This window comes from Saimiri boliviensis, chromosome 7 (genome assembly GCF_048565385.1).
Source record: "Saimiri boliviensis isolate mSaiBol1 chromosome 7, mSaiBol1.pri, whole genome shotgun sequence".
In the NCBI taxonomy this organism is placed as follows: domain Eukaryota; kingdom Metazoa; phylum Chordata; class Mammalia; order Primates; family Cebidae; genus Saimiri; species Saimiri boliviensis.
Genome location: NC_133455.1, coordinates 119,312,517 through 119,323,731, shown reverse-complemented (window position 1 = coordinate 119,323,731; position 11,215 = coordinate 119,312,517). Strand labels below are relative to the sequence as shown.

General features: G+C 45.0%; 1 protein-coding gene across 1 annotated transcript; it reads left to right on the top strand.

Annotated features, from left to right (window-relative positions):
* Nucleotides 1–375: 375 nt before the first annotated feature.
* On the top strand, nucleotides 376–10,908 carry GABARAPL1 (GABA type A receptor associated protein like 1). The gene is made up of 4 exons (XM_003934498.4): nucleotides 376–1,140; nucleotides 6,251–6,329; nucleotides 7,918–8,036; nucleotides 9,566–10,908. The coding sequence occupies exons 1-4, from the start codon at nucleotides 1,051–1,053 to the stop codon at nucleotides 9,629–9,631; spliced, it is 354 nt and encodes a 117-aa protein (XP_003934547.1). The 5' UTR covers nucleotides 376–1,050; the 3' UTR covers nucleotides 9,632–10,908.
* The last annotated feature ends 307 nt before the right edge of the window (nucleotides 10,909–11,215 follow it).

Sequence of the window (11,215 nt, the reverse complement as noted above, 5' to 3'; positions counted from 1 at the left end):
GCTCAGTCTTCCACCAGCATTCCAGGCGGCGCTTTTCAGTCACGTGGGGGATACCTAACCACTAGAAATAAGATGTGGGGGAACCACTGAGATCACCACCTAAATTGCTTGATACTTTCTTTTCCAGAAGACACGCCCTCTTTCTGGATTAATGGCAGAAAGTGAATCATTTCTATATTTGACTGTACGTGAAGCCCTTGGTCGTCCTTAGTGACATCACGCCTCCTCTGGACCTTGGTGACGCTCCGTGTCCTTCACCTGACTCGTCTCTTCAGATTCCTGAGTCACGCTCTGTTTATGTTGCTGCTCCAGGCGCGGACCGCGGCGCGGAGCCAAACGGTGACGTCAGCGCCGGAGGAGGGCCGCGGGAGCGGCAGCGGAACGGCAACGGGCACCGTGCAAGCGCGGGACGGCTCTGCTTTGGCCAAAGGGATCCCAGGAGGCCTGGCCCTCTTTTTCCCTGAGGGTGGATCCCAACCAGCAGGGACAGGCTGGATTTTTTGCTTTTTGTACTTCTTTTGGGGCCCAACCAACAAAAACAGTGGAGGGGTAAGAAAACATGTTTAGAATATTTTTTTTTGTTTTAAAACAATATTTAATTTCACAGTTACAAAATAAAACACAAGTAGAATGTTTTGATGTTTGCAGTGACAGCGATTTTAAACGAGGTTAGCCATAAAGGAAAAGCAGCGAGGCAGAGCGGTCGGCCCCCTCCTGCCCTGGGCGCCTGGCGCGCGGGGGCGGGGCGGGCGCGCGGGGTGACGTCACAGGCCGACGCGCCGCCCGGCTGTTTTTGTGCTTCCAGCTCTTCGAAAAAGCCGCTGGTATTTCTTCCACCTGGCTCTCCTTTACCTCCAGGCAGGCGCACCCGAGGTCCCCCTCCTTTCCCCGCACCGCACACTAGGCCCAGCGCTGTTGCCCCGGGTGCGGACGTTTCCGCAGCTGTTCTGAGTACACCTTGACGTCGGCGGAGGGAGCGGGACGCGGCCGGCTGTCAGCTGCGAAGGAGGCAGGCCCCGCGCGGGGATCTCGCAAGCCCTGCGGTGCATCATGAAGTTCCAGTACAAGGAGGACCATCCCTTCGAGTATCGGAAAAAGGAAGGAGAAAAGATTCGGAAGAAATACCCGGACAGGGTCCCCGTGAGTGTACAGCGGTGGGGGGATGGGAGGGGAGGGCCCGCGGGGGCGGGGGCGGGGAGTAGCGATGGCTGCCCTGGGGCGCCCATGCGGCTCCGGGGAAAGCGCGCGGGGTTGGGGTGGGGGGGGAGGGTGGGGGAGGTGTTCCATGAATTACTTAATCCTGAACGCTCTTCAGTGCCAGAACCGATGGACGTCCAGACTGCGGAGCTTTTAAAACCTGTATGCCAGCAGCCTGAACCCCACTTTAGAGCTGACGGCGTTTTTGGAGCCGAGCCGCCGTCTGCAGTGACTCAGCAGTATTGAGACGTGTGTGGGTTAAGGGGTGCACAAAATAGGGCCCCTGTGTGGGAGAGTGGTTAGGTCGGGGCCATGGATTGGCTGCCTTTAAGAACGCAGGGACATTGTGCTGGTCTGCCCCGGTCGATTTCTGCCTTGGCTGGTTCTCTCTTAATGAAGTTGACTTTCGCTCTCGTATCATTCGGCTTGGGAGGAAAAGGTTCAGAAGCTATTCGGTTCTTTTCTTGCATTCTTTCAGAATTGCAGGGGGGTGGGGGAGCGCAGGACAGTCCTGGCCTGGAAAACAAGGTCACGTTCTCTGCCAAACAGCCTGCTTGCCTCATCGTTCTAGGCTCCGGGGCATGTGTGGAGACAGCCAGCCTTCCCCGGTATTGATTTCTGATCACATGGTACCTGGACGCGATAAGGCAGGACTGAGGCGCCTCTTCTCTGTTTTGGACACCGGCTTAAGTAGTTAAAACCAGCGCCGGTAGTCAAGAGGATCGGAGAAGAAATAATTAGATATCTTTCAGCATCCGGGCGTTTTCCCCAGTACCTCCTCCCCCGCCCACTTGCCTGGTATTTCTCTAATGCAGGCTGCGCAGCCGAATTGAGGGCCAGAATATGACTTTTAAGTGGTAGAGGGACCAGCAGCTGTTGGATTTTTGGAGATGGCGTAGCGGAGATTTTACAGTTATCCTCATGTGGGGACATTAGTGTTACAAGTCACATACATAATGGTAAAACAATTGCTGTTATCTGGTATCTTTGCTTGATTCACAGCCACTCTGGGTTTCTTCTTTAATCCTTACCTAACATTCATGGTTTTATAGCTACCAGAAGCCACCAGGGCTTTAGCCCAGCAGTACATACCTCTTGTACCTCTTTTCCTTAAAGGAAAAAAGGAAGGGTCATTAGGGCTCTTCGATTCCCCAGGAATGGCAAAAGGGTTTTCAGCTTATAAAGGAATACGCTAAACCCTTAACCAATAAGGATCCTTTACAAATTACTTTCCTGGTTTCTGGACCTTGGATACCTGCTGTGAAAGTTTCGCCCAATTCTGGTGATGCCAATCTTACTTTTGAGTAATGATATTTAAAAATGACAGCCAAGTTTTATTGATAGTTTACCCTACCATTATCTTAAGTATCAGTCTGCAATCACTGACTTAATCCTTACACGATTATAATCTCCATTCTACGGATTGGGTGTTCAAAGCACAAAGAAATGCAGTAACTTCCTAAAGGTTTCACGTTGCTGATTTCTGGTTGAGCCGGAATTCCTCCCCTGTCTGATGGACTGTGGAGCTCTCGGAGACCTTAACCTCCATGCCATATATCTCAGTTTCTAATATATAGCTGTATTAACCAGAATTAGTGATGTTCTGTGGACCTCACATTGTTAAGTATTAGATAAATATTTTAGTGATTTATGTGTCTTAACTCTCAATATTTCAGTGAACTCTGTTCTTTTCCTGCTCATAGTTTCGTGTTAAATGTTTTGCTTCTGTGATAGTTTTTAAGCCATTAAGACTGTCATTCAGATTTCAGCTTTCCTAGGGTTATGTTTTAACCAGTGATGAGCTGTTCCCAAAGTGCTCTGTCTGTGACCTCTTTCTAGTTATGACGCAGGTTCCTTGATTTGGTTCTAGTTCTGGGAATTCATTGTATCCTTGGGCAGAACTCTTAATCTTGTGGTGCTAGAGTGCCTTGTTTACAGAAAAGAGGGTTATAGTAATGACTTCTAAAGCCCATTCCTGCTTGACCATTGGTGTTATTAAAGCAATGGCGTATCCTGACTGCTCTCATAACCAGAGCTTACCCCCACCAATACATCTTTAAAGCTCACGTTGAAAAGAATAGGTGTACTTGTGCCTTCAGAGAGCAGGGGTTCGTGGGATCTTGAAATTATCTTCATAGATACAACATACAAAAAAACTGTTAGGCACAGATTGTCTGTTTTTAAAAATTCATAACCCTACTGAGTATGAGTCACATTTTACAAATGAAGAAAACAGACCCAAAGAGGCAAAGCATCTAGCCCAGGGGTCTACCATAGTGAGGAATAGAATTGGGATTCCTGGAAACTTAACCTTCGTTCTAGGAGACCAAGGTTTTTTATTTTTAATTTTTTTTCAGACGGAGTTTTGCTCTTGTTACCCAGGCTGGAGTGCAATGGCGCCATCTTGGCTCACCACAACCTCCGCCTCCTGGGTTCAGGCAATTCTCCTGCCTCAGCCTCCTGAGTAGCTGGGATTACAGGCACGTGCCACCATGCCCAGCTAATTTTTTGTGTTTTTAGTAGAGACGGGGTTTCACCATGTTGACCAGGATGGTCTCGATCTCTTGACTTCGTGATCCACCCGCCTCTGCCTCCCAAAGTGCTGGGATTACAGGCTTGAGCCACTGCGCCCGGCCGAAACCCAAGTTTCAATGATTACCCCTCCCTTTCTCTTCCTCTCCAAGCCTCTCCCTCCCATCCAGGTATTGCAATCTGCTTTATCACTTTTTTCTGTCTTCCTTTGTGGTTTTGATCTCTTACTGCTGGGTCTCCGAGTTCCTCTGGGGCACAATGCTAGCCTCTTTCTGCCTTTTCCTTTTAATTTCTGACTCACATTACCCTATTTCAGTTTTTATTTTTAAATTTAAAATGTGATCATGTCCCTCTGGTATTCCTGGTTCAGGATTTTTTTCTACAAGAACATGAAACAAGTTTTTTTTTTTTTTTTTTTTTTTTTTTTACTAATTTTAATCTGTTCTTTTAATTTAAAAGGTTCAAACTCCCGCCCACCAGCTTAATTACATTAGATAATTCTTTATAATTTAGGAAGCATTTTCATATAAAATTTTATTACATTTACATCATATCAATACCATGATTTTGTTAAAGATGTGTTAGAAAGTTTTCTTTTCAGGTGGGGCACAGTGGCTCACACCTAAAATCCTAATACTTTGAGAGTCTGAGGTGGGTGGATCACTTGAGGTCAGGAATTCGAGACCAGCCTGGCCATCATGGTAAAACTTGTCTCTACTAAAAAATAGAAAAATTAGCTATGCATGGTGGCATGCACCTGGATTCCCTGCTACTCCCAGGGCAGAGGCAGGAGAAGCACTTGAACCCAGGAGGCAGAAGTTGCAGTGATCCTAGATCAGGCCACTGCACTCCAGCCTGGGTGACAAAAGTGACAGTTGGCCTCAAAACAAAAAGTCATTGGAAAACTGAAGTTGAGAGACATTATGTGACCTGTTGAAGATCACACAGCCACTAGAAGTACTTGTAGTTTTTTTTTTCCGCTGCTTCAATTTTTTTTCTACACTTCCCATAGCTTCAAAAATAATTACATTTTCTTTTTCTTTTTTTTTGAGATGGAGTTTCGCTCTTGTTACCCAGGCTGGAGTGCAATGGCGCTATCTCGGCTCACCACAACCTCCGTCTCCTGGGTTCAAGCAATTCTCCTGCCTCAGCCCCCCAAGTAGTTGGGGCTACAGGCATGCACCACCAATGCCCAGCTAATTTTTGTATTTTTAGTAGAGATGGGGTTTCACCATGTTGACCGGGACGGTCTTGCTCTCTAACCTCGTGATCCACCCGCCTCGGCCTCCCAAAGTGCTGGGATTACAGGCGTGAGCCACCGTGCCTGGCCTTTTTTTTTTTTTTTTTTTTTTTAAGACAGGGTTTCACCATGTTGATCAGGCTGGTCTTGAACTCCCTACCACAGGTGATCTGCCCACCTTGGCCTCCAAAGTGCTTGGATTACAGGCGTGAGCTACCACGCCCGAACCAATAATTATATTTTCTAAACTGAAAGTCTAAAGCTCATGATATTTTATGTTTGATGAGTTTTATTGTATAAAATTGTTTTAAATTTTTATATATCTAGTACGGAAATACATGATCTGTGTGAAACTTGAAATATTATAGAAGTATATAATATAGACATTGAAAACCCCTTAAAGTCCTAACATAATCAGTATCTTAAAATGGCTTGTCGTACTGACATCATATTATAGGATGTCATTGTCAGACTTGTTTTAACACTGTTTCTTTTCCATTTAGTAGTGTCTGGAACAGTTCTTGGAAATTTTGACAAAGTATAAGATTTAAGCCACATTATTAGTACCTTTAATAAATGATATAAGAAATAATAAAAACTTATAGGTGATCAGAACCATATAAGAAAACCCAGTTTTCTTGATGCTCCAATTAAATACCAGAAGGTAGCCAGTCATGGTGGCTCACACCTGTAATCCCAGCACTTTGGGAGGGAAAGGCAGGCAGATCACTTGAGGTCAGGAGTTCAAGACCAGCCTGGCCAACATGGTTTAACCCTGTCTCAATTAAAAATACAAAAACTTAGCCAGGCATGGTGGGGTGCACCTGTAATCCTAGCTCCTCAGGAGGCTGAGGCAGGAGAATTGCTTGAACCCAGGAGGTAGAGGTTGCAGTGAGCTAAGATTGAGCCACTGTACTCTAGCCTGGGCTACTTCGAGACTCCATCTCAAAGATTAATAATAAATAACTACCAGGAGGTATATGTCCTGTGGTAGTTCTTTTAGATAACCTGTAATTACTCGAAATCAAAATTCTTTTTCCTTTTCATCATGTACAATCTCTAGTTTCTTTTTATTTTAGTAATGAAGCTATAACCTCACTAAGGAAGCCCATTTTTTTCATGTATTTTATAAGGGGTGAGGGCAATAAGAAATGAAAACAGTTGTCCTAAGCCTAGACAGATTCATTTCCAGTAGTAACTAGGCAACTGTAGGGTGTGGAAAAAAAAAATACTAGATTGCCTTCTGTAGTTTTCATTCATACTCTCCTCCTCTCCTTCCAGGTGATTGTAGAGAAGGCTCCAAAAGCCAGGGTGCCCGATCTGGACAAAAGGAAGTACCTGGTGCCCTCCGACCTTACCGGTAATGCTCTTTGCCTCCCCGACCCTTCCTCCCCGACAAAGCTCTCTAGATCCTTACTATATGCATGAGATTGAGGCAGTACATACTTGAAGGAAGGAAATGGGATTCTCCAGAGTAAGCTGATCAAAAAATGGCTCAATCGTTTTTTTCCCATCACCATGTCTTGTCGGGTTTTGACACAGCAAAGCATAAGACATTGAAGGAAAAGATCAGATGCCCATTCTTTAAACCACTTTTATTTTATTTGTTTATTGATTTTTTTGAGATGGAATTTTGCTCTTGTTGCCCAGGCTGGGGTGCAATGGCGTGATCTCAGCTCACTGCAACCTTCGCCTCCTGGGTTCAAGTGATTCTCCTGCCTCAGCCTCCCAAGTAGCTGGGATCACAGGCGCCCACCCACCACCCTGGCTAATTTTTTTTGTATTTTTAGTAGAGATGGGGTCTCACCATGTTGGCCAGACTGGTCTCAAACTCCTGACCTCAGTTGATCCACCTGCCTTGGCCTCCCAAAGGGCTGGGATTACAGGTGTGAGCCACCATGCCAGGCCTAACCCAATTTTAAAACTCAGCTGGGTGTGGTGGCTCACACCTGTAATCCCAGCCCTTTAGGAGGCCAAGGCTGGTGGATCATTTGAAGTCAGGAGTTTGAGACCAGCCTGACCAACATGGTGAAAAACCATCTCTACTAAAAATACAAAAAAATTAGCTAAGTGTGGTGGTGGGTGCCTGTAATCCCAGCTACTTGGGAGGCTGAGGCAAGAGAATCACTTGAGCCTGGGAGGCGGAGGTTGCTGTGATCTGAGATTGCACCACTGCACTCCAGTCTCAACGACAGAGTGAGACCCTGTCTCAAAAAAATAAAAAAATAGGCCTGGCATGGTGGCTCACGCCTGTATTCCAAGCACTTTGGAGGCCAAGGTGGGAGGATCACCTGAGGTTGGGAGTTCAAGACCAGCCTGACCAACATGGTGAAACCCCATCTTTTTTTTTTAAATAAATAAATAAATAAAAATTAAAATAAAAAAATAAAATTCAGCTTTGTGGCCGGGCATAGTGGTTCACGCCTGTAATCCTAGCATGACTTTGGGAGGTGGAGATGGTTGGATCACCTGAAGTCAAGAGTTCAAGACCAGGCTGACCAACATGGTGAAACCCTGTCTTCACTAAAATTATAAAAATAAGCTGGTTGTGGTGGCAGGTGCCTGTAATCTACGTGGGAGGCTGAGGAAAGTGTTTCAAGTCAGATTTAGACAATGAGGGGAATGTTCTGGTCTGGATGCACATGGTATTTCTTCTACATAGTCCTAGGCTTTGAGTGGATATGCTAACATGGGGTCCGAGATTGAGCAAGAGGAGAAGGGAGGAATAAACTCCACTGTGGCATGTCAGGGACTCCGTGGGCTTTGGAGTTTCCCTTTTTGTTTTGAAAGCTCTAGGACAGTATTTGGCTCTTCTCAGATGGTCTGTCTATAAAGCTGCTACTGACTCTAAGGGGAAAAAATGCAATTGGATTTTTTTCCAGGACTTACCCTACTAACCCCTTGTTTTCTTCCCTTCCTGTCTGCTCTTTTCTTCTTTCATTATCCAGTTGGCCAGTTCTACTTCTTAATCCGGAAGAGAATCCACCTGAGACCTGAGGACGCCTTATTCTTCTTTGTCAACAACACTATCCCTCCTACTAGTGCTACCATGGGCCAACTCTATGAGGTAATGGTTCTGGTCACACAACACTGGATGCCTTCCAGTGCAGCCTGGCATCCTCTAGCTTTTGGTCCAGTATATGTTGATAACACACCTGAGAAGTGGGGCAGAAGGTGTTATTTATCAGGATCCTCTTACACAGGGCAGTTTAAGGCTCTGAGAGATTAGATATCACTTGTTTTTTAGGGATTAAGCATTCTACTAGATTTAATCCTTTTGAAATCTCTTCTCAGTCTTGTCTGACGACTATAGTATTTTAATGCTGGATTGTTTATTGAAGTAGCAGGAAGTGATTTCTGATAGCAAAAGTTTCAAAGCATCAGCCCATCTCAGTTCCTGCTATTCTTGTTGGTAGCATGCAATTTGTAATGCATTCAGAATCCAGTTCATTATTTTACTCCCATTTAGCAACAGATGGAGAAAGCCCATAATAGTAAAGCCAGCTCTTTGGCTAGCCTCCGCCAACTGAAGGTTTCTCACACAGTCAACTTCCTCTATGAACGCTGAAGTTTTGGCTTAAGACAACCACATTGATCTAAACAACAGGAAACTTAACGAGAACAAAACTAAAACTGTGAAGCAGATTCCGTATTAGCTGGGCACAGTGAATCAGATAAATGAAATAGAAAATTAAGGCAAAGTCTGTAAATGTATTCATTTGTCTTTTTTTTTTTTTTTTTTGAGACGGAGTTTCGCTCTTGTTACCCAGGCTGGAGTGCAATGGCACAATCTCGGCTCACCGCAACCTCTGCCTCCTGGGTTCAGGCAATTCTCCTGCCTCAGCCTCCTGAGTAGCTGGGATTACAGGCACGTGCCACCACGCCCAGCTAATTTTTTGTATTTTTTAGTAGAGACGGGGTTTCACCATGTTGGCCCAGGATAGTCTTGATCTCTTGACCTCGTGATCCACCCGCCTCGGCCTCCCAAAGTGCTGGGATTACAGGCTTGAGCCACCGCGCCCGGCCTCATTTGTTTTAACAGATAAACTCAGGAGGAATAATTTTTATGTGATTTGCTTTAATTGCTAAAGTGTCAGAATCTGAGGAAACTATAGTAAAGGACTTTATTACTGAAAATATAACCTAGGATTGTAACAATTTTTTTTTTGCAGTATTTTACGTAAGACGCTTCCTTCTCATTGTGCTCCATTAATGAATTACATAAACTTCTAATAATCTTGAATCTAACTTTTATTCCATAGCGTATATTCCCTGTTAGGATATATCTCATTATATAGCCCATGTCCTGTGGTATCTCTGTTCCCCTTGCTAGAGTGAGCTCCGGAAGAGTGAAGACTGTGCTCCAGTCACCTTCATATCCCTGATACCTATGCAATATGTTTTCAGTGAAGGATTGTTTGTGAACTCAGAACTCAAAAAGTGTAATTCCAACCACTTCTCCTTATTCTTTGCTCCTCTTTTAAATGGGACCAACAATACCTTCCATACCTGTTTTACAAGACTGTGTGAGGCTCAGCATCTTAGAGCGAATGAATGAATATGTTGTCTAAACTGTTGTCTTATCTCTTCCCCTAGGACAATCATGAGGAAGACTATTTTCTCTATGTGGCCTACAGTGATGAGAGTGTCTATGGGAAATGAGTGGTTGGAAGCCCAGCAGATGGGAGCACCTGGACCTGGGGGTAGGGGAGGGGTGTGTGTGCGACTTGGGGAAAGCGAGGGTGGCTCCCACCGCGAGGAGATAGAAGGTGCAGACATCTGGAAACATTACACTGCACACACCGTCATTACATTTTCACATGCTCAATTGATATTTCTTGCTGCTTCCTTGGCCCAGGGAGAAAGCTTGTCAGGACAGAGCTGTTGGACTGGCTTTGATAGAGGAGTGGGGATGATGTAATTGTACAGCATTCCTCAGATTTAATTTTTGTGCAATTTCATGGACGGGTCAGGAGGTGGACAAGTTGGGGCCAGAGATGATGGCAGTCCAGCAGCAACTTCCTGTGCTCCCTTCTCTTTGGGCAGAGATTCTATTTTTAACATTTGCACAAGACAGGTAGGGAAAGGGGACTTGTGATAGTGGACCATACCTGCGGACCAAAAGAGACCTACTGTCATTGATGCATTGTGGCCCCTGATCTTCCCTGTCTCACACTTTCTCCCCATCCCTGTTGAAATCTGGGATCAGATTTCTGAAATCTCTTATCACACTACCACCCCAGGGATGGCGGTAGACACCAACCCAGAAATTTAGACAGGGACCACTTACTTTTGGAAAATAGGGGTTAGGCATAAAGATGGTTATGATTAAGAAGATAGTTTTGTTATTAAATAGCATTAAACTGGAATAGATAGTGTTGACCATCTCTGTTTAACCTGTTTTCACTCTGATGCCCCTTATCTCACCCCTACCTTGGAATTTAATAAGCTTCAGGCATTTCCAATTATAGACTAAAACCACTCCTAGCACCTCCTATAGTATTTTCCATGTATCAGGACAGAGATGTGTTACGTAGGGAAGGGGCAGGTATGAAGTAAGGTAGATTATCTACACCTCTCACTCATTCGGGATTCTTACTCCCATGCTGATGCCCGTTCAGTCGCACAGGAATGCTATGTGACAGCCAGCTGCTTCCCTCCTTGGTTATCATCGACTGCAGCTGCTAGTTAGGTTTGGAGGGATGACTTTTAGTAAATCTGGGGATTTTACTGATTTGTTTTCACTTTTGGGATTTTGTGGGGTGGGAGTGGGGAGCAGGAATTGCACTCAGACATGACATTTCAATTCATCTCTGCTAATGAAAACGGTCCTTCCTCATGGGGGATATCTGTGTGTCAGTTCTGTCAGCTGCAAGTTCTTGTATAATGAAGTCAATGCCATCAGGCCAAGGAAATAAAATAATTGCTTACCTTAAAAATCCACTGAGTTCAGCCATGTTGCCTTTATTTTGTATGTATTAGAATAGATGGTATGTGGACTCTGAACAAAGACCTAAGTGGGGAAAGCTGTTAGTGATGAATGTTCACATATGGTCAGACCCATATATGTTTACTCACTCTTTAGTGAGCAGGAGTTGCTGTTCAGGAGTGAATGTTATGCTGCGGCAGAGTGCCTGCTGCGTTGGTGAGGTGTGTGTGTGACTTTCTCCTCCAAAGATAAGTGCATTGTCACTGTTCTATGTGTTTCTGAAAGCTGAAGGTGGAAGACTGCCTACACAGAGTGTA

Coding starts and splice junctions, on each gene's coding strand:
- GABARAPL1 (XM_003934498.4), top strand. CDS start 1,051: ATGAAGTTCCAGTACAAGGAGGACCATCCCTTCGAGTATCGGAAAAAG. Junction 6,330..7,917: donor GGTGCCCTCCGACCTTACCG/GTAATGCTCTTT, acceptor TTCATTATCCAG/TTGGCCAGTTCTACTTCTTA. Junction 8,037..9,565: donor CCATGGGCCAACTCTATGAG/GTAATGGTTCTG, acceptor CTCTTCCCCTAG/GACAATCATGAGGAAGACTA.